A 23,306-nucleotide genomic window follows, 5' to 3' on the forward strand; every position below is an offset into this window, starting at 1 on the left:
GCCCGAGTGCTGAACCAGAGACAAGTGAGATGGGCCCAGGAGTTCTCCAAATTCAATTTTGAGATTCGTTACGTGGCAGGGTCCGAGAACGTAAGGGCGGACGCTCTTTCCAGAAAGCCTGAGTACTTAGAGGGGGAGGGCGCGCCGGAAGCAAGGCACGTAATCCCTGAAGACCGCTGGGTGTGTGGGGCGGCTTTGGTGGGGCAGAAAGAACTGTTAGAGGGTACGGAGAACGACGAATACGCCCAAGAGAAACTCAGAGAACTCAGGAGGACAGCGGAGAACACAGGGGGGTTTGAAGAAAAGAGTGGGGCGTTGTATTACAAAGGGGCACTGTACATACCCGATGGGGAACTGAGGGGCAGAGTACTCAAGCAGTTGCATGATAGCCCCACAGTGGGGCATTTTGGACAGCACAAAACCATGTGGTTGGTTACCAGGGAGTTTTGGTGGCCCAAGGTGAGGGAGGATGTACGGGAATATGTCAGGGGTTGCGACAGGTGCCAGCGAGCGAAAGGGGAGAGGGTGGCGCCAGCGGGGCTCTTACAACCCTTACCCACACCAGAAAGGCCATGGGAGGCAGTCTCCATAGATTTTATGACGGACCTGCCAAAATCCAAGGGCAAAACGGCGGTCATGGTAGTGGTAGATCTATTAACTAAGATGTGTCATTTTATAGCCTGTTCACATGCGGTCACAGCGGAGGAAACCGCCAAGTTGTTCGTAGAGCATATTTTCCGGTTGCATGGCGCCCCCTTGAGGGTGGTCAGCGACAGAGGGAAACAGTTTACTTCCAGGTTCTGGAGGAAACTTATGAGCTTACTGCACGTGGAAATCAATTTCTCCACTGCCCGGCACCCGGAAACAAATGGGCAAGCGGAAAGGGCAAACGGGATTTTACAACAATACCTGAGGTGTTATGTAAAGGACCGAGAAAATGATTGGGTAGATAAGTTACCTCTGGCAGAATTTGCCTACAACAACGCTGAGAACGTGTCCACAGGGCTGAGTCCCTTTCTGGCAAATTATGGGTGTCATCCCAGGGCATTTCCAGGAGAAGGAGGGGAGAGGTGGAGTGTGCCGGCGGCGGAACATTTTGTTGAAGAGATGGAAGCCATCCACCGTCAGCTACAACTTAACTTAGAGAGAGCCAAGGAAGAATATAAAAAGCAAGCAGACAAAAATAGGAGGGAAGGTGAAACTATAAGGGTGGGAGACCGGGTGTGGCTATCCACCCAGGGACTACCTTTCAAGGGGGGTTGTAAGAAACTGAAACCCAAAAGATTGGGACCCTTTGAGGTCATACAGCAGGTGAACCCAGTAGCATTCAAACTCAGACTGCCCAGTCACATGAAATTGCACCCAGTATTTCACAGGTCATTACTGTCGCCGTACCGAGAGGGACGTGAATGGGGGGGGGGGAGCGTGAGAGAGAGGTCTCCCGAACGCCCGTGATAGAAGAGAGAGAACGCGACATGAACGTGGCAGGAATCATTGATTCCAGGTGGAAGGGGGATCAGGTGGAATATCTGGTAGAATGGGAGGGGGAAGTAGAGTCGGAAAACACTTGGGTACCCGCTGAGGTAGTCAATGACGAGGTTTTAATAGAAACATTTCATCGGCGTTTCCCAAAAAAACCGCAACCCGTGGCACGATTTAGAAGGGAACGCTTTGGGACCACTGATGAGGAAGGAGAGTTTGGAGGGTTCCCAGAGTCAGGGGTGGGTGAGGAAGCCGACTCCGACGAAGAAGAGGAAGACGGGGAGAGAGACGGTACGCCATGGTTAGAAGTGTTTGAATCCTCGGACGACGAGGAGAGTTCCTTTAGGGGCTTTCCGCCCTCACCGCCAGTGGGAGAGGACGCGGGGGGTGAAGGGGGCCCTGAGGGGGAGGTGGATGTCAGGGAACTGCCATCGGAAAGAGAGTTGGTGCAGAGGCTCCAGCAGACTCGGAGAGATTCTGCAGCGGAGGAGGGAACCAGCAGGGGGAGAGCAGAAGCTCCGGCAAAAGGGGAGTCGGAGGAGGGAGGGCTCTGGGATACTTCTAGTGAGAATAGTGCAGAGGTAACAAGACCCCCGTTGGCAACTCCCACCCTTCGCCGGAAGCTGTCACGTAGAGAGTCACGAAGGCGCATGTCCGTGAAACAACTTTTATGTTGGCGTAAATTTCGTAGACGCCCACTGTCAGATTCTACCAGCGACTAACGGAGTCACGCCTTGGGAGGCTCCGTTAGTGCCTCGGTTTGGCTGACCAGCCAAACACCAGAGGGATCAAGCTTTTACACACAAGCAGCTCATTATCCCATCACACAATGCTTCTTCAACATCAACTTCATTGGACTGGTCATGTTGTGCAGATGCCTAATGATTGTCTTCCAAAGCAACTACTCTATTCCCAACTTAAGGATGGAAAGCGAAATACCGATGGACAACAAAAGAGATTTAAAGACGCTCTCAAGGCAAATCTAAAAAAATGTAGTATAAACACTGATAACTGGGAAACACTAGTCTACTCAGAGTTAGATACCACCTGTGTATCATTTTCATATAATTACATTTTTTTTCCTCCTTTGGCTTTGGCACAGGATCATAAAATAATAAAAATACAGAAGCGAATGACCAAATAGTGAATAGAATTAATTGCTCTAAAACACATGGGCTAAACAAAGTAGTTTTCTGCAGTCAGAACTTCAAAATGGCTGCCTGGTTAATTGTGCCTCACAGACCCTCTGCTGCCCTCAGTGGATCCCAAAGTTGCCTCCCCAAATCCTCCTCAGTGGATCCCACATGGCTGCCTCCTCAAGTCAGCGTTCTTTTCACGAATTTGCCTCAGACCAACAACATCCCTTTCCCCCAGAGTGGCCATTTTGTGGCTTCCTACCTTGTGGCCCAGCTGAGCGGCTTCGCCTCGAGCGGCTGTAGCAATGGGATCAATCAGATGCCCAATTTCCTGGACGACCGACGTCAGCTGCTCCTGCAAGGCCTGAGAAACAAACAGAATGGCCATGTCGGACCACAGACAGAAATGTAATGACAATGCAGAGGTGCTTGGTGACATGAAAGACACACAGAGGCACTATTTTGAAAAGCACATTTGTTCTCTCTGTGGGATGAGGAGGAACTGTATTGTTTTATATATTTATAAATATTTATTGATGTGGTGGGCTATCCTTCCCTGGTAGTTTTTAAGCAAAGATTGGACGGCCATCTGTCAGGGATTCTTTAGCTGTGATTCTTACATTGCAGGGGGTTGGACTAGATGACCCTTGGAGCTCCCTACTAAACTTCAATTATCTGATGTATTGGCGTGATTTTGATTTTGTGAAGCTGAATAAAAACAGGAAAAACGTGTTCATTTTGCCATTTCTGTCCCTCCTACGATCGGCTCCCAAATGCCAGGACAAGTTCTTTGCCCACCCGGTCCAGCGTTATCTTCCTTGGGGGTGAGGAACCTTTGGCCCTCTAGAAGCTGCTGAACCTAAGGAAGTCTGTTGGATCAGGCCCAAAGTGGCCCATTGAGTTCATCATCCTGTTTTCACAGGGGCCAACCAGATGCCCAGGGGAAAGCAGCAAGCAGGACCTGAGCACAAGTGTCAGTCTCCCCTCCTGGGGTTTCCAGCAACTGGTATCCAGAAGCATTCATGCCTCCATCTGTGGAGGCAGAGCACAGGCAACTGATAGCCTTCCCTTCCACGAATTTCTCCAGTCCTCCTTAAAACCACCCCAGTTGCTGGCCTCCTGAGGAAGGGAGTTCCATAGTTTAACTACCGCATTTTTCGCTTTATAAGACACACCCGACCATAAGACACACCCAGTTTTTAGGAGGAGGAAAACATGAAAGCAACGCAAAGCCTCTTGAGTGAAGAGGGAGGAGAGCTCCCGCTGTGCACCGATCCCTCTTGCTCTTCTGGCTTCAGCTATAGCTGCGCAGGCTGCATTTGCTCCATAAGATGTACACACATTTCCCCTTACTTTTTAGGAGGGGGAAAGTGTGTCTTGTAGAGCGAAAAATACGGTATACGTTGCATTGGCCACACTTTCTGGGGTTGGCGGGAGTTGCAACATTTGGAGGGCCAAAGGCCAGCCTCCGATCCACTCTGATGGTTACCAGACTTCAAGGGGTCAGCCAGAGATGACTTCCCCTCCCCCCATGACCTGCTGCAATCTGATCTTTTTTCAACTGAAGATCCCAAGTTTGAGCCTGGGACCTTCTGAATTACAGCCAATGCAGATGGCCAGATTTTTTTAACACAAATCTTAACTTCATGTTAAGCTCTACCTGTAAAAACAAGAGAAATAAGTTTGTGAAAACTTGTTATTTTCCCCCTCCGAGTAGGATTCTAGTTTCCTGCTTAAAAATGAAAGAGGGAATGAAGCTGAGCTGCTTATGGTTGTCTGAAGGTGCTTCTTTTCTCCCCTGGGCATTAAAAGAAAAACTAAACTTAAGAGTCTCACCCTGAAGAATTCCAACCTGTCATTTTGCGAACAACCTATGTCAGTTTACCACCTGTGTTGCTGGACCAGGTTCACTCACCTGGAAGAGAATTAGCAAGAGGAATGCAATGCATCATGGGAAAATCTTCTAGTCGGTTTATAGCAGAAGATTTATTGGTGCTTTCCCTGTTTCCCCTCATCCTGCACTGCCAACTACATTGATTTGATTCAGAGCACTCCCTCCCTCCCTTTCTCTCTCCCTCGCACACACAGACACACTCCCGGCTGAGAAGGAGGCTCAGCTTTTCCTTCACTGGCAATGCACAGCTCTGCTTACCTCAACAGAAATGTCATCCCTCGTGGCCAAGTTCTGACTGACAGCTGCAAGTGAGGCCTGCTCAATGTCCCTGATGCATCTATTGATCCCATCTATGGAGTAGTCACACTCCCGCTGGCCCGGGGCTTTGTCTCTGGAGAATGTATGGCAGATTGTTATGTCAAGGGTGAAAGGGGGGGTATAACCATAATTAACAAGTGGGAACTGCAACAAAATATTAAAGAACAGAGGATTCCAGCCCCTCCCCTCCCCCTGGTTTTCCATCTCTCCCCCCCCCCATCCTTGCCCCACCCATCAGCCTGCATTCTGTGGCTACTGAGCATGCTCCATACACATCCAATAACTCCCCCTCACAGATTCTTTTGCACTTCTTCAAACTTTAGAATATTCCCAAGCCGGCTGATACCTCTTTCCTGAACATGGGTGGTGCTATTTTGCCTAAACAGGGAACGGCACTCACACCCCAAACACTTGAAAATAAAGGGACTGATAATCATTCACTCTTCTACTAATGAGCACCCAGAGCACTGAATAGTGTACATGAAAACAATAATCATAGCATATGATGCAAAGAAGCAATTAAAGCAAACACAACATAAAACATATATATTACATTAACATAGTACATTATCACACAGGAAAAGACCTGAAAGGGGAGCGGGGAGAGAAACATGCCTCAAAGAGGGGCCTGACTGAGAGAGTATTCTAGAGGTGGGGGAAGGTCTTGACCCCTGAAGGCAGTGTGTGGTTATTGCAAAACTGGAAGCTTGGGAGCTGAGTGCAATGCTCCAGGACTCTCTCTCTGACCCCAGACACATTTCCCACCATCCCTGATCCATGCACCTCTCAAGTGCTTTTGCCTGGCTGTGCTGCGTACTTGGAACTGTGTTACTGCCTCTTGCTTGCCTGAACAGAGGGCTGTGCATGTGCAGAAACCCCTGACTTTTGCAGGGTTTGAATGTAGCCTACTGCATAAAAGGCAAATGTCACCTCCACTGCTCCAGCCTCTGGACCTGCTGCCCACTGCTGATAGGTTGCCTCTGGAAGGTTGTCCAAGAGGGAAAGCAGGACTTGGGCTGAGAAAGGTTCCCTATACTTGTTTTTACATATTCCAGCTTGCTGAAATAATAAGCATGAGCAGGGCGTGTGTTCCTGCAGAATGGGGGGGCGTGATATGGAGAAAGGGGCAGAGGTACCCACACTGCAAGGGCCTATAAAAACGAAAGGACTCACCTGATGGACGTGATGAGGCTCTTAATGGACTCGGACACGGTGTGTGAGTGCCCAGCGAGAATGGACCACGTGGGAGGGTCTTTGGGGTTGATTGCCAGTGAGCGAGCAGTTTTGATTAAAGAGGACGAGCTCTCTAGCATAGTCCGGGCAGAAGTCAGGATTGGTTCCTGTGCCCGAGAACCCTGCAAAGAGGGAAGCAGATGGCTTTTAGTTCCACAGCAACTCCCAGGTTGGGTTCAGATGTAATAACCCCAGACTAAACCACCATGGTTTGCTGGAATAGAAATGGCATGTGAACTCATTTGCTGCTCCTTCTCTTCCTACTTTTTCTAGCACGACTTAATTCAATTCTTAAGGTTCCAAACCAAGAGACTATGGCTTGAGTAATCCCTGCAAACCTCGGATCAGATCATAGCTCGTTGACCTGTTTTGTCCAGTCTTTGACCATGTAGGGGTCCAGGGGTTTTGGACTCCCATCAGCCTCAGCATCCTACAATTGTACTAGCTGAGGCTGATCCTCACCTGATCCAAATTGCACGTGGAAGAACCCCTGGAGCGGGCTACAGTTTTACTTACAAGAGTTTCACAGGAAAGGGGAGGGAGAGAGTTAAATAAAAACAATGTGAGGTTACCATGTAGTCGACATGGCAATTGTGACGTAGATCATGTAGGCAGCTTGCTTCTCTAAAGCATAGAAAAGGTGAGCTTAATTGTTGTAAACAAACTTCCAAAATGCTTTCTAATGTCCTCAAAGACCAAAAAACTGGAGATCGGTTTGCAGTCAGTTAAAGACAGGCTCTGCATCATTAGAAAGTTAATTTAATACAGCACTTCTCTTACCTCAGTACTGATCTGGGCCGGGATGCTGACAAACTCAGGGTTTGATGCAAAGGCTGTTAGGCTTTCCACAGCTTCAATCAATGGAGCAGTTGCAATCCGGCACTTATTTCGGTTATCTTCTGAGAAGTCACCATCCAAGGCCTAGTGAAGAAAAATAAAAATGGGTTCAAGAAGCTATTGTATACACAAAACATATTGAGAGATGCTGCCAGGATCCCCCACCCACTAAGTGCTGTGGTGTTCATAGAGAGAGAGCACCAGATTTAGATGTGGGAAGCCTGGGCTTGAATCTTCCACTCATCTGTGAAGTTCACTGGATGACAGATCCCAACCTAACTCCATCTCACAATACGTTAAAATAGGATAACCCAGATCTTCCCACTCAGTCAGCTTGACTCCAGATTTCTGTATGATGCTTACAAGGGCCTGTCAGGTTCCCAGCTCAGCACCAGAACCATTCATGAGTTCTCTGTCTATGTTTCCCCAGGAACATATCCTGCAGGTTTTTGGCTGCCTCCTGAATTCCGTGACACCCAGGCAAAGCAGAGATCATGTCAGCTCCTCACAGAGGCGAGTCCTGCACCTTCATGAAACAGCTTTGGGTAAATGTCGAAAATACATCTCTTTACCCTGGCCTTTGACAGCTGAGATGTGTGCTTTAAGCACCCACGCTATTCTTGTGAACACAATATGTTTTAACAGTTTTTAATACTAGATTTTCAATTGTTGTCACTAGCCCTAAAACCTGCTGGTGAATGGAGGTGGGTAATAAATTTAATAATACAAATACAAATAACATACAGATGAGTGTGAGCGGGGATCTGTTGAGATGCAAGAGACTCTCATACTTCTGTATGGCTGGAACTTTACATATCTTCACTTTTTAAAAGCCACACAAATAACTCATTTTCATATTTTCAATTTGCTACAAATTGCAGAAGGGATTGAGAAATATATATTCTAATAACATTACACTTGAGATGTATATTTTCAGCATTCACCTTATTTTTATAATTTTAAGTTTACGTTTTTGTAATTTTAAGTTTTTAATATTGTGTTATTAATGATGTTGCCTGGTACCTTGGGTTACGGATGGGTAAAATAAATAATAATAATAATAATAATAATAATAATAATAATATACTCTCTCAAATAAATGTTGGGAAATCCAAACTCTTGAACAGTTCTCTCCTTCCTCATTTTTGAAACCCGCACTTTCCCAAGAGCCAGGTCTTCTTTCTCCTGTAATGAAGACAGGAGGAACCTCCAGACGAAACAACAGAATTAAAATGTAACTCCCTAATCACAAATACATTAGGTTAATTGCATTCTAGAAGTACAGCTGTTCTCAAGCATTCCAGGAACGAGGCGGATAATGGCTCCCTAAGAGATTCAAAATGGCAGCTCCTGTGTAGGTTGCAAACTCTGTTTTCCCATAGAAGGAGAAACAACTTCTCGTAAATGACTTTTTTTCTAAGGACCCAGAGATGAACAGTATTTAAGCCTTTGTTTGACTGAGGCTGTCTTAACAGTACAGTGGCAGGAGACTCTCATACCTTGATAGTTTTAACTAGGTTGGCAGTGCTGTTTGCCACTTCCTTTGCAGACTGGACAAAGTGCCTCTTTGCAACTGGGTTGGCTGTCTTAGACGAAGCAATGCGGCAGGCATTACACAGCGCAGAAGTGTGCTTTGCCACAATGGTAGCTGCTGATAAGACCTGGAAAACAAAACACACACACATGGCTGAGGGGGCAGAAATAGAACCACAGGCAGGGCCAGCCCTACCATGAGGCAGAGTGGAGGGGTGGGGAGTGGATAGAGCTGAGTATGCCATGTGGCCCACCCCTCAGGTGTACAGAGGAGGATGCTGTTTCACTGCCAGTGTCAAAACAGGATTCAACAATTTGGTGAACTTTTGCAGGCTCCATCTTTTCCCTTTGCCTCAGGCAGCCAAATGTCTTGGGCTGGCTCAGTGATGGAATAGCTGCTCTGCTAATTCTCCATCTGTGTTCTGAAGCACCGGTGGGTTAGGAAGAAAGGAACCTGAGCTGCTTTGGAAACTGTATTTTGGCCCTACAATGCAGCATAGACAGTAGACACATTTTAAAGAGCCATTTGGTTATTTAAATGTTTGGCAAGATCCTTAGCAGCTGTCAGGCATGGACTGTTTCGGAGCAAACAAAATACAGGTAGGGCTGGTCCAGGTCTCACTGCTGATTAAAAGGGTGCCGAGAGATCTATGGAGATACCAGCAAGCTTTTTTCCTCCTTGTAGTTCAGTCCTATCCATGTCTACTCAGATGTAAGTCCCATTCAGTTTAATCGGGCTCATTCCCAGGTAAGTTGGTAGAGAATTGCTGCTTTGATTACAGATCAAAGTAAGATAAAGAGAAGACACGAATGGCCACTGACATGTTGACAAGAGTTTTAAAAATGTTGGTTGTTCACATGCTTTATATATTTCTGTTAATGACTGAAGGAAATGCATCTTTATATTTACAAAAAAGAGGAAAATGCATTCATTCACCTGTAAAGTACAAACACAGCATTCCCAAACGTAATTCAGTCCAAACACATTTTAAACCTCTTTACTGGTATTTATAAATCCTTATTCTTGCCTCCCCCCCCCAAAAAAAAATAATAATCAGTGAAATAGATACTTCGGAGAGGGAAAAATTTCCTCTGATAAATAAACTAGTGATTTTCTCCATAGGAAATAGTTGTTAATTTTTCTCTGTTATGTAACAGTCAGGAGCAACTGCTTGCTTCCATACTTTAGCAGTAGCAATAGAAATTTTTGTACTGCAAGCTTAGTAAGAAACAGACCATGCCTTGCATACAGAAGTTCCCAAGTTCACACCCAATTAATATATGAAGTGCACCCCTATTTTCAGGCCACGTGCAACCCAAGACTGCTATTTCTACAAAGGTGGACCTCTTACAGGCTGTGAAGCACGAGCCAGCAAAAGGCCTCTGGCAACCTTGATGAAAGTTACCTGGGATGGGCTGCTTCCTGGGTCCACCAAGTTCTGACATGCCATTTGGATAGCTTGATTGGCCCTGGCAAACTGGATAGGATCAACAAGTCCCTGCTGACCGGCCTGGCTGTTGGGATCCGAGATGCCAACCAGGTAAGCGGCCTAGGCAAAAACCAAAGGCATTGTGACTACTCAGAGGTGGTTTTCAAGAAGCACACAATAAACGCCTATTAGTTCACTTGAGATCATGCAAAACCGAGAGTGGAAGGAGAGAGTCATTTTTTCATCCAATGTTCTTCCTAGACAAGGCAGGTCTTGCATTCCAATTACAGGCATGGAAAAATGCAGAGAAGCCATTTAAGCATTATTTGCAAAACTGATCTAATGCTAATGCCCACAGCTAAAGTCATTCACAGGCAAATCAGCCTCTGCTGTGGTCATTCAGTGGGCCAGCAGCAAGGTAGATAACTAGAATGTCATTTATAAATACATAATAAGCAGTCTAGCAGAAACTCCATCAAGACAAACATTCAAAAAGACCACTGAAGGTCCCTCCATCCTCACACTTTGCAAGCAGTTGAAACACCTTAACGCACTTGCAGAAGCTCAACCACATTGTCACCCACCACTGCAGAAAACCTTGCTTAGTACATTAGTCACCCAAAACTCACCTGAGCTGCTGCTTCAGTGAGGCCGCAAAGGGCCTTGGAAGCCACCCCAACACACTCGCCAAAGACTGGAAGGTCCCCTGTCTTGGCATTCTGAGAAATTCCAGCCATTGCCTCTCCCAGAACCTGCGGGGGGGGGGGGGGGAGGGGAGGCAATTAAAGACTTTCAATTCAATCCTGGCTTTAGAAATCACAACATGACTTAATAACCATACACTAATGTTTACTAATACTTCATACTTCTAATAGGCCTTATTTATTAGTATCAATACTTGATAATATGCAATGCTATTTATATATATATATATATATTCTACAATGCTCTTCATCAGATGAATACAGAGTGGTTTACAGTATAAAAACACAAAAATACATAACATAGTAACAAACAAAAATAACACCCCCTACCTAGAAGGCACATCAGACTCAATTCACACACATTATCTGTGTAATACAATCACCTTCCTACTGGTTTTATCTCCACACTGCGGATCAGGAGCAACACCATCAGCTGATTGACAGGTGGGCACCCCCCACCTGCCCAAGCGGCCCACTGAAGATGGGGGGCTGGAAGACACCAGCATCTGGCCTGCTGGCTGTAAAAGGTTCCCCTTCTCTGCTCTAGATTTTTGGAGGTTAGTTTTATGAAGATTAGTTTCACTGCAGGTCCTTTAGCATTGCTAAAGTGTTGTTTTACAGTGTTTTTCTATATAGTGCTTTAACAACTATTAGCAGCCTGGACTCTCTTTGGGGAGGGAGGGTGGACTGTACTTTTGACATAACTACTAAAAAAAAAATCTCCTTGTTTTTGGATGTTGGAGAAAGCTGTAGCTCCAGGATATTGCTCCTCCCCCCACTCACCTGCCAGGAGGCTCCAGTACCCCACTTCAGGGAGGGCTAAATATGACTTGGTACAACTGGTCATGAAACTGAACATGCAGATGGAAAGAAAATACAATGGCTACCTTGGAGTTTTCCATAACACCTTCAATGCAGTCAAAATAAGAGAGGTCGCTAACAGGTTCGTTTGGGTTTTCCAGCATTTCTTTAACCGTCTGAAAATAAGAGGGGCAATGCAGTCAAAATCCTAGACCATGAAGCCCTTGCTGCACCTTCTTAGGGTCCTTGGGTGAGCTGATTAAGCAAAGCCCTTCTTGGAATGGGAATGAATCCATTCTAAATATACTGCTTTGAAATGAAAACCAGCTTTTTGTGCCTGGCTTGTTATATTTATTAGAATGTTGAACTGCAATTTTATGGATTGATTTTAGTTTTGTACACTGCTTTGTATGACACCCCCTCCCAATAAAAGCAGCATATGTGTATTTACATAACTTCCCTTCTTTTGTCTGTATATCTCTAGGTTGGTTGCAGGAAGAAATAAAATTATCACATATGTGGTCAACAATATTAACATTTTTGACACTTTGATCAGGCCCCTTCTCTGGCTGGAAGAATACATGCAAGGAGACTCATATCTTCCAGGCAGTTATCCTGGAAAAACAACTTACTGGCTCACATCAGCCTCCAAGGAATACCTGAAGTTTGTTGAATGTCAACAATCCCAAATGAATCTGGCAAAGTGAATCTGCCCCCAAAGTGGAGAAAAGTAAAGCTAATTTCAGAAATTAACAATAATGCCAACAACTATTGGCATTAACATGTGAATCTGCACTTGTGAGTGACAATAAACTGAGAAAAGGCACTGTAATGAATATATAAATATCCAAGAACTTAACAAATAGAATATTTGATCTGTTTCATCCAGGGGGAAGGGTATCAGGGAAACCCAGCCTTGAGTTCCCAGAGGCAGATGGGACAAAACCTCCCAGCAGTCCCAGCAAACATGGTGACCAGGGGTCAGGGATGACGGGACTTGGAGTCCAGCAACATGAGGAGCTCAAGGGTGGGGAAGGTTGATGTCAACAATAGCGTGGCCACTATCACAAATCAATGGAAACAAAACAGCGATCTTTGAATGATACTAGTTGAGAACAAAGCTACGCAGCTAATACAGTTTAGTATTCACTGTCTATGGAAGTAAGAGATGTAAGGTTCCCTGGGTAGTAGCAGTCAAGCTGTGGCAATCCAGCCGTCAAAAAACCATGGCAGCCAAGCTTTGTTTTATCACTTGATCCACCAGCATTCTTGTTTAGACAGTTAGCATGGCAGACTCAAGTGCCAGCCTGCTGAGTGTTCAGTCAGCTGACTAGCAAGCAACTCTCCAAGTCCAGATGGGGCAAGATTTGAGGACAGCCCGAAACACCCTTAATCATGAAAGCTTTGCCAGTCATATCACCCAAGAAAAGTGAGCCTGCAGTCAAGTGGAGACCTACCTCCAGTTCCCGGAGAGCGTTGTCACACTCTTTTTGGCCCGGCGCTTGCTGAGTACACAAAGTGATGAGCTGATTTATACTCTCAGTCACAGCCCTAGAAGACAAGAGACATGCACATCTCAGAGACCAACAATGTGGGTAATCAGAGCAGATCACAGGTGGACCTGCTATGAGGTAGCCTGCTTGATTAGAGAAGCAAGTGGCAACCCACCACCACCCTGCCAGAAAAGTTTAAGAAATTAAGATGCATGGTACCCAAGAGCAGCCAAATTATTTTTGAATTGGCAGTAAGAAATCAGTAATTATAAACGACACCCAAAATCAACTGCCTGAGGCATCTGCTTAGTTCTCAAAATAAGCTAGTAACAGTCTCCTAAAATTCTCCTCCACTAGTAAAACCAAGCAGTCAATTAATAGCAATAGCAATTTTTAAAGATAAAACAAACTAGAAATTATCTCTCTAATCCAAGAAACAACCCCCAAAACCCAAAGCTGCATCTCTCTAGTAGGAAAAAGGAACAGTTTACAAAAAGCAAGGCAAGCAGGCACAATGCCTGTTTGAGAGGAAAACTGTCCATGGGAGGTTACTGTTTTTATTTGTTACTATGGAATGTATTTTTATGTATTTATATTGTAAAAAGCCCTGTGATCCTTGGATGAAGGGCGGTATAGAAATTTACCAAATAATAAAAATAAAATTATCCCCAGGGCTACTTCTGTAATGGCACTGCCTCCACTGGCAGGTTTTGCTTTGCAGTGTACAGATGGCAGCGGAAGCAAAGCCCCCCTTGATGAACAACGGTGGCAGGGGGTTCCCAAAGCTGGGGCCAGTCAGATGTTTTGAACTACAAATCCCATCAGGCCCAGCCAGTACAATGCTGGGACTGTTGGGAGTTGTAGTTCAAAACATTTGAAAGTACCAACTTATGGAAAGTTGACATACAGAAAGGCCACTTCTAAGGCATGTGGGTTCCATCTAAAACAGATCTCTATATTCCCTGATTTCCTTCCTCCCATTTGTTTGATTAGAAGCCGGTGAACTGCACTTCTGCCTTGGCCCTTACCTTGCAGCCGCTGCCAAGAGGTTCTTGGCATTGGGAGCTCCAGGGTCCACCGAGAGAGACTTGGCAGCCAGAAGCAACTTGCTGGAAGCCATGGAGATGTTCTTGAGGTTCCCAATGACTTGAATTTGGTCCTCCTTCGTCTGGAAGGCCAAAGAAGCAAATCATGGCAAGGATTTAGGGCATGGGAAGGCAGCAAAGAGGCTAAGCTCTGAGTTACTCTCCATGCAAAGACAAAAGGAGTTGCATCCAAGCCCCTGATGCTGTGACAAGAGGGGGCCTTTGCGGAAAAAGTGGGGGGGGAGGGGAGTGCTTTAAAATCAACTTGTTGAACAAGGCAACGTGTTTGGCGAGCAGCAGAGAGGGCCGCTCACTCTGCACCACGGGCTACACTGGAAATTATAGCAAGTGCTAAAAGGGCTGCAGCTAATTTGCATGACTTGACTGCAAGGGCTTAATTAGCATCTCATTTCCATGAGCACGACAAGATGTCAAGCGACCATGGGTGGGTGCGCAGCTGTTAATGTTGGCAGGCCTGCTAGACAGGGAAGGGCAGAGCGGTCTTTGCTCAATACACAGGGAGGTTCTGGCCGACTCAGAGCTTGGAGCAGGTGGCCCTGGATAAACCAAGACATACTTTGTCCCTCTGCTGCCTGCCCAGACAACAGCAGAGCAAATGAGGGCTGTGCTGATGAAGCAACACCTTTGAGATCTGCAGCGCAGCCTAATGTGGACTGGAGTTCTCAAACAGACAAGGAAAGGCAGGAGACAAGCTGGTTGCTCTCATGCTGCCCTTTGCTGAGAAGAACTTTTCCTTGCTGCTGCTGTTCCTTAGGGAAAAGGCAGCCACAGATATTCATAGGGAAAAGGTTCAGAAAAGGGCAACCAAAATGATCAAGGGGTGGAGCAACTCCCTATGAGGAAAGGTTGCAGCATACGGGACTTTTTAGTTTAGAGAAAAGATGTGTCACGTTTAGAAAGTTATGCATGGCACAGAGAAAGTGAAAAGAGAAAATGTTTTTCTCCCTCTCTCATAACATTAGGACTCATGGACATCCAAAGAGGCTGAACGTTGGAAGATTCAGGACAGGCGAAAAGAACGACTCCTTCATGCAGCCCGTAGTTAATCTATGGAACTCACTGCCACAGGAGGCGGTCATGGCCACCAACTTAGATGGCTTTAAAGGAGGATCAGAGAACATCATGGAGGAGAAGGCTATCAATGGCCACTCGCCCTGTGGCCCTGGCCGGCCTCCACAGTTGGAGGCAGCAATGCTTCTGAATACAAGTTGCTGGAAAGTGCAGGAGGGGAGAGGGCTCTGGCACTCAGGTTCGGCTTGCAGGTTTCCCATCTGGCTGGCCACTGTCAGAACAGGAGGCTGGACCTGATGGGCCACTGGTCAGATCCAGCAAGCTCTTCTTAAGTTGTTTATAATGGACATGATGATTCCCTGCTAAGTGATAGCGAACGAGCCAGGGGGGTGGGAGCTGGACAGAGTGAGATGTGATAGGGCCATACACCATGTATGGCTTTGGAGGTCATGTAGTCCAGTGCAGGAAATTTAGAACTAGAGCATCCTCCATCCCCAACCCCTTTAGCTGCGGAAGAGCCCACCCACCACCACTCTAGTAAATGGGTCTCTTTGCCCCACTGCTCTGTCAAGAGCTTTCTTTTAATGTTCAACCCAAGTCAAGCTTCCTTCAACATGATCTCATGAGATCTGGAACAGCATTAGAGAACAAAGACTCTGCCTTCTCCTATGTGGCAACCTTCAGGTGCATGGAAAGAGCTATTGTCTTCTCCTCTCCTGTTCCTTTGGACATTCCTTTCATTTCAACGTTTACATCCCACTGTTCCCTTCTGAGGATAGCTGACAAAGGAGCTGACAAACACCCCACTCCAACAACCATGACCAATCGCTTCCCCCCTCACCGCATCCTGCCCAGCCAGAGAGCAAACTGGTGGAGAAAGACGTCTCACCTGAGCTTGCCCAGCCATTTCAATCCCAGCATCCAGGAACTCGTCAAAGTCTTCACTGAATTTCCCAGAAGCAGCTGCCAGCTCCCCGCTCTGGCCCCGCGTGGCATGGACAACCTCCCCTGCTGACTGGTTCAGGTCAGCTGCAGCCTGGTTGAGTTCACTCTGTGCTTCTTGGAATGATTTTGAACTGGGAGGCAGCTACCAGGCAGGGGCAGGGTAAGAAAAAGAGGGATTGCGGGTAAGTTACCAATGGCTTTATGTACAGTAACCTCAGTGCATGGCACTTTGCAAAGTCCCTGCTCCATGGAACTTACAGTCTAAAAACTGTAGCACACAGAAGGGATGGAACAGAGGGGAACAATGCAGTTGTTTCGGCTATGTGCACCTGGGTTTAGTTACAGTAGGGGACAGGAATTACAGCAGTTCCTGCACCCCAACCCGGTGCCTTCCAGATGTTGTTGGCCTCCAATTCCCATCAGCCCCAGCTAGCATTGTCCAATGGCCAGGGATGATGGGAGTTGTAGTAGTCCAGCAACACTGAAAAGGCACCAGGCTGGTTATCCAAGGACTACCCAAGGGTTATGCCAACTGTCCCAAAGTTAGGCCAGGCTGCTCAAACTCTCTTGCAGTGAGCCTTGTGAAAGCTTGGTTATACACGAGGTGGAGTGAGGTGATGGAATGGATGGTGCCAGGTCTGTACCACCATCTTACCACAAGTCTACAAGCAAGCAACTCTTTTGAGAGTAATGTTCTGCTTCTTGGAGGTTGCAGTACCCATTTTTAAGGCCAGCTTTGCATTAAAAACAAAAACCTACCACCACCACCTTAACAACAAGAACAACATACAAATATTGAAAAGTATCTCACCGATTCCACAAGCAATTTTTTGCTGGATTCACCAATGCTCTTCAATGCTACATCCACATCCTTTTGGCCAGGAAGGCAGTTCACACAGTTGTTCAAAGAATGGGAGACGGCTTTGGCCACCTTCAGGGGGGAAACATGGCAAAGTTAATTAATAAATTAATGCTGCCTACAATCTCTGAGCATGTGTGCAGTGCATTCCCCCCAGTACCAGACCCCCACAAGCCAGTAGCCTCAACATTCCAGGAGGATGTGGGAAAGGGACAAATCTTTCAGAGACTTAAATTCTTCCAGAATGTTGGTGGAGACACATGGCCAAGAACACATGACCCCATTGTTAAAACATCTGCACTGGCTGCCCATCTATTACCAAGCTAAGTTCAACGTCATTGCATTACCGTATTTTTCCCTCTATAACACGCAGATTTTTTCTCCTAAAAAGGAAGGGGAAATGTCTGTGCGTGTTATTGAGCGAATGTGTGGTCCCTGGAGCCAAATGGCGCGAGTGGAGGCAAAAAAAGCAGGCAAAAATCAAATCGCGCGTCTCGGAGAAGGGAAACCTGAAAAGAGGAAGCGGTTGCTTTCCTGCATTCTGCCTCAGGGTCTTACTGCCCACCCTCCTCTGTTTTCTTGCTGTGTTTGCTCAAATGGAACAAAGAGCAGGGAAAGCCCCTCCCCTCCAGGCAAGCAGAGGGGAAAGCAGAGTGTCGTCTCTGTGCTCCGGTGCTGCTGAAAACATGCAGGAGGGAAGGAGGGAGGGAGGGAGGGAGAGAGAGAGAGAGAGAGAGAGAGAGAGAGAGAGCGCTGGCTGGCTTGGGTGGGTAGGTGAGGGAAAACTTTTGCCTTCCTTTCCTCCCTCCCGTTATACCCCTCTCCTGCATTCTTAGCCAGCTGCTTCTCTGCACACCCCTCTCGTGCTCCTTGTCCGTTCTGTGTTTTTCCTTCCCTCCCCACTTAAAATGTGGTTACAAAACATGGATCCACATGGATCCTCAGGATCTTTGCATTGGGTCAGCCCAAATTCACCATCAGAGCACATAGCATGTCCATGGCTACAGCCTGCCCCCCCAAAATCACACACCCACTGTTGCCTGGGGCTGCAATGGTGCAAAAACGTGGTTACAAAGCATGGATCCACATGGATCCTCAGGATTTTTGCATTGGGTCACCCCAAATTCACCATCAGATCACATGTCTGTGGCCACAGCATGAAGCACAAAAATGATACATCCACTGTTTCATTCAGAATGTTTTTTCCCTTGTTTTCCTCCTCTAAAAAGATGTGCGTGTTATGGTCAGGTGCGTGTTATAGAGCGAAAAATATGGTAAATTACAGAGCCCTGAACAACAACTTAGGTCAAGGTACCTCGGGGACCACCAGAACTCTTATATCCCAGCTCCATTATTGAGATCATCTGCAGGAGCATCGTTGGTTGTTCCTAAAGTTGGTGAAGCTCATTTAACAACAAGAAGAAACCAAGCCTTTTGGCGTCATCAGCCCAGTCCTGTGGAATACTCTGCCAAGAGAGATTCAGCAGATGCCTTCTGTGACAACTTTTAAATTTTTCTATCCTGCTAGGCTTATGAAGGCAATAAAAATACATCTTTCCATAATGGTTAGTTGATGGTCTCTGTTTTAAATGTTTATTATGGTCTAAACCACTGAGCCCCTTGGCCTTGCAATCAGAAGATCAGCAGTTCGAATGTGCATGATGGGGTGAACTCCCATTGCTCTGTCCCAGCTTCTGCCAACCTAGCAGTTCAAAAGTACACCAGTGCAAGTAGATAAATAGGTACCGCTGTGACGGGAAGGTAAACAGTGTTTCCATGCGCTCTGGCTTCCGCCATGGTGTCCTGTTGTGCCAGAAGCGGTTTAGTTATTCTGGCCACATGACCAGCTCCCTTGGCCTGAAAAGTGAGATGAGAGCTGCACCCCGCAGTAGGCTCTATAGTAGCGGGCCCCCCTCCACACACACACACACACACACACACACACCTCCTTGGAGGCTGAACCAGAAACTGAGTTCCTTCTCAGCTAGTGAACCTGTAGGCAGGGGCTGTCTGGCTGTCTTCATCCATCGGGTATAAAAATCTTTTAAATGAATAATAATCAAAGTAGGTCGTGGTACTCGCATCTTAGATAGGCATCAGCAGTCAGAAATCCCTGCTGTCATGTTGCTTACAATCTGAATTTTGACAACGGAGGAGAGGCAAAGGGCAGGAGAGAACAATGCACACGCCACACGCCACCCAGATGGACAGAGGAAGGAGCATTTCATTGGAGCAGATTTTCAAGCCAACTGACCTAATTTGCAGCTCCTGGACTAATATATGAATAATAATAATAATAATAATAATAATAATAATAATAAATTTTATTTATATCCCGCCCTCCCCAGCCGAATCAGAACACAATTCTCCTTTGATTGTCACACTTCTCTGAATTTTGCAATGCATTTCTTAGCTCAAAAAGATACTAATTGGGGTTAACATCCCCTACCTTATTATATGGGAAAGTACTTTAAGCAAGATGCACTCTGAAATAAAACATGTGTTAAAAGCATATCTCTGCAACAACGTGCATAAAGTGGTACCTCAGGTTAAGTACTTAATTCATTCCGGAGGTCTGTTCTTAACCTGAAACTGTTCTTAACCTGAGGCACCACTTTAGCTAATGGGGCCTCCTGCTGCTGCCGCACCGCCGGAGCCCAATTTCTGTTCTTATCCTAAAGCAAAGTTCTTAACCTGAAGCACTATTTCTGGGTTAGCGGAGTCTGTAACCTGAAGTGTATGTAACCTGAAGCGTATGTAACCCGAGGTACCACTGTATTTAAATATTAATATTTCACCAAATAATGTAGAAATCAAAGAATCATAGAACTACAAAGCTGGAAGGGATCCAAAGGATCATCTAGTCCAGCCCCCTGCAATGCAAGAATCATAGTTCCTGGGCCTTCTTCCATTGACTTATCCAGGCCTCTTCTCGCCTTGTGCCAAGCGCCTGTCTCTGAGCAGCTACTGACAGACCATCCATAAGAACCACATTCTTGGCCTTCAACACCAACAGGGTGTGTGCGTTGGCAACTGCTTTGGCAAGATGGAAGTGGCATGGATCACAAGAAACTCCTCCATCCATCCCTACGCTGGTGTAGGTACAGATGGAGATCAACTTTGAAGGAGCTAAGACAAATGCTTCATGGGAATGAGACAGATTGGAGAAAGAAAGAGCCATCTGCCTTGGGTGGTCGATTCCAGGAACCATTAAGGGCAGCAGAAGGAGAAATGGATGGACGGGTGTCACAGGGCCCAAGCCACTGAGACAGTCTCCTGCACAAACTTTGCTGCAGTGAATGGGGGCTGAACAAGAGCACAGTGGGGGCCCCCAAATCCCTCTCTATTTCACCCAGCCTCACCTGGGCCAGCCTCTGTTGGCTTTCTGCGTCGCCAGGAGCCACCAAAGCCTGCTTGGCTTCCTGGATAAGCATTGCTGAGCCTTCCATGACATCCCGCGCCGAGTCCAACATTGCGTGGGCTGCTGCTGGGTCACTGGTGGATGCGGAAACACCTCGGGCCGCCTGAGCCAAAGTCTTCAAGGCATGTGCCGTCTCCCTGGCAGCAACCCCTAAATTAAGATCACATTGAACATATTAGTAATACTCAGCTCTGGCCAGCTAGTTTCTCATTTTATTTCACATTTCATGAAAAAATGAGAACCAAAACACAGCTAGTCTTTGAAATTTGCACTGTTCTGGATTTTGTGGTGTATTCTCCAGCCAAAAAGGGTCCACAAAAATGCATAAAGTAGTGAAAAATAATGCAGAGAACTCCATTAGGAAAAACCGCTTGCAAAAATGCAAGTTATGAGAAATGTACATGAAAACTATTTTCATGTGGATGCAGAAAATCGGGGAAACGGGACTTCAACTTTGAAAAATGAGGAACTGAGACAGAAACTTATATTGACAGATTGGTCCAGCCCTCTTTCCAGATCACAGGAAGCAAATTTCCCCATTAGCAAGTGGGATAACCTCATTTTCAATGAGAATTCCTCACCAGCATCTATGAGGATAGAAACCCCTTGGGGATGTGGACTGATTGTTTCTACATGCCCTTTCACCTTTTGACACAAAAGTATTCATTTTTTTATATTTTCATTTTCATAAAATATTCAAGGCACCAAATGGGATTTGATAAGTTTGAAATGTGATAAAATCCAGCAATTCAGCTAGGTTCAATTCTTCCACAGCCTGGAGCTCTCCAGATGTTTTGGGCTGCAACTTCCATAAGCCTTGGCTGGCAAAACCTGTTTCCACTGATTCACTCACTAACACAGGAAGAACCCCACCTCCCATGCCAGTCTGCCATACTTCAAATGTTGGGAGTGACACAGAGAGCAGGCCTCAGCAGACTCTTAATGGTTGACCAGGCTCATGGAACATGGCCAGTGTCAGACTCAGTAGGGACTCCAAGCTTGTTCCCTGTTCCGCTGCAGCTGCTGACCAGAGAAAGGAACAGCAGGTCCTTCAAGCCAGGCCACTGTCACCACAGCAGAGACTCCTTCTGGTCACCAGGTGATGCCACAGAGCCAATCCCAGGCCCCCACCTGCTGCAAATATCCAAGGTCGGTGGATCCAACGCAGTGCAGATGCAGCAGGGACACCAGGATTAGGACCACCTGTCTTCTACCTGCCTACAGCCTGATCCTGGTGCTTGCCAATCCTTGGAATTTTGCTTCCACAATAGCAAGCTTCTGGGTTAAACAAGATTCTTCAACAACCCAGCTTGACAGTAGTTTCTGCTTCACTGAAAAGCTTGTCTAACTACCACATCACAGACTGAAAAGTGACGAGCTAAAGATACCAGTAGCCTGCATTGTTGGGGCTTTGCAGGGAACTGATTTCTCATCAAGAATAAATGTTCTGATCCACAGAGTGCCTGAGATTTTGTGAAAGATTTGACACTCCACTCGCCACACCCCCATAACCCTGTGTTAACCAGCCAGGGCCCTTGACATTTTAAACAGCTTTTTGAATCTTCTGTCCTGTTTCAAAAGCAGTTTGCAACATGGCACAGATGAACAGCTATTTGGGGGAAATCTAACGTAAGGCTCCTTTGGGGTCATGGCATTGTTTCTTGAGACCCTGGCTGTTATAGCACTAAGCAACCATCAGGGTCACTGGGAAGATTCACCTCCAATTGCCCAGCTTCCCCCAATTTGGAGGTGAGCTTTCACAGGGAAGAGAAAGCGAAGAGGAGGAAGAGGAGGGAAGAAAGAAGGGGAAATGCTTCCTTTGCAGAGAGGAGGAAGGTGACACAATAACAAGGCCTGTTTGGGTACATTTTTGCTTTCCAGATGATAAATATCTACAGAGTTATAAACCCTTTAAGCTTTCAGCCTAACAAATATAAGAGCTGTGCTCTCCCAAGTGAAGAGCATTCAAACCATGTGGGAGCCTTACTGCTGCAATCCTACACCAACACTGTGAGACTTACTACCAGCTGGCTTTTCTCCAAGCTTACAAAAACAAACGTGCTCCCTGACCTGGATCACAACAAATAAAAAAATGAATAGCAGTGATAGCGAACAGCTTTTAGCCAGAGGGCCAACTCTCTGATGACTTTATACCGCCCACACACAGAGGATCCACAGCCTGTCCTTCTCACCAGAGCGGTGCAAATCACCCTCTCTGCTAGTAAATTATGTTGAATGGAGAGGGGGCAATATCCAGCTGCATCAGGGCACTGGGGTCTGCCTGCCTAAACTGCATGCCCACTTTAAAATAAGGTAAATTTTCCTGCTGCTGTCATAATTAGTGAGGTCACTAGCAAAAAAAATTGCTGGGGGGAGGGGACTCAATCCCCCGAGTTGGGGATTAATCACCCTTGATCAAGGGTGTCAGCAAAGCATAGGTGTCTGGCCAAGTCAATGTTCCCAAACATAGCTGGATGCCAAGGCAAAGCTAATGTAGTGGACAGGAAGCATGTTAATCAATATATCCTCTCAGCCAGCAAAGTTGTCTGGTAGCATTTCCCAAAATGGAGGGGTTTCTTAATGCCATATTTTATTTTATTTTATTTTATTTTATTTTAAATGTTTCTTTATCTTTCACAGGTGATTCAGAACAAGAGAAAAGAAAGTTATATAGGTCCCTCCCCTTCCAGAATTCCATATTTTAGGAATTGTTACTGATGCACAAATGTCAGCTCCCGTGTGCCAAGACTGTGCATCTGAAATGAAACACAGAGCCATCTTAATCCAATTATATCCACTTCAAAGCCAAAGTGCAACCGAAATCTGTTCAGTCCCATTACCAAAAGGAAAGTTGCTCTAATGAGTTTTATCAGCTGGATTCAGAAATCCCCAACTGGACTAAGCACTGAAGACAGAATGTAATTGACACAAGAGCATTTTAATGGCTATAAGAGCCTTTTTGCCATTAAGCCAGCAATTCCCCAAGCCTTTCATATACTGAAGGAGACGCTTTGGTATCGAATGCATTTTCATTTCTTGATACAGGGACACAACTAGCGTCAAGTCACATTGGAACCACACACGAGTCATCCTGAGAATGGAT

The 23,306-nt window shown here is 46.2% G+C and overlaps 1 protein-coding gene across 7 annotated transcripts in view; it reads right to left on the reverse strand.

Annotated features, from left to right (window-relative positions):
• TLN2 (talin 2) overlaps positions 1-23,306 on the reverse strand; it is a 185,369-nt gene that overhangs the window by 37,746 nt on the left and 124,317 nt on the right. For all 7 annotated transcript variants that reach the window (XM_081887549.1, XM_081887554.1, XM_081887553.1 and 4 more), the window contains exons 27-39: positions 20,145-20,353; positions 16,735-16,854; positions 15,868-16,065; positions 13,890-14,029; positions 12,826-12,919; positions 11,455-11,544; positions 10,493-10,615; positions 9,840-9,983; positions 8,400-8,561; positions 6,844-6,984; positions 6,004-6,185; positions 4,771-4,903; positions 2,881-2,982 (exon numbers count right to left, since the gene is read on the reverse strand). In XM_081887549.1, the coding sequence (XP_081743675.1) occupies positions 2,881-2,982; positions 4,771-4,903; positions 6,004-6,185; positions 6,844-6,984; positions 8,400-8,561; positions 9,840-9,983; positions 10,493-10,615; positions 11,455-11,544; positions 12,826-12,919; positions 13,890-14,029; positions 15,868-16,065; positions 16,735-16,854; positions 20,145-20,353 (1,838 nt within the window). The remainder of the gene's footprint in view (positions 1-2,880; positions 2,983-4,770; positions 4,904-6,003; positions 6,186-6,843; positions 6,985-8,399; positions 8,562-9,839; positions 9,984-10,492; positions 10,616-11,454; positions 11,545-12,825; positions 12,920-13,889; positions 14,030-15,867; positions 16,066-16,734; positions 16,855-20,144; positions 20,354-23,306) is intronic.

The sequence above is a fragment of the Podarcis melisellensis genome (genome assembly GCF_964234715.1).
Source record: "Podarcis melisellensis genome assembly, chromosome: 14".
Lineage (NCBI taxonomy): Eukaryota > Metazoa > Chordata > Lepidosauria > Squamata > Lacertidae > Podarcis > Podarcis melisellensis.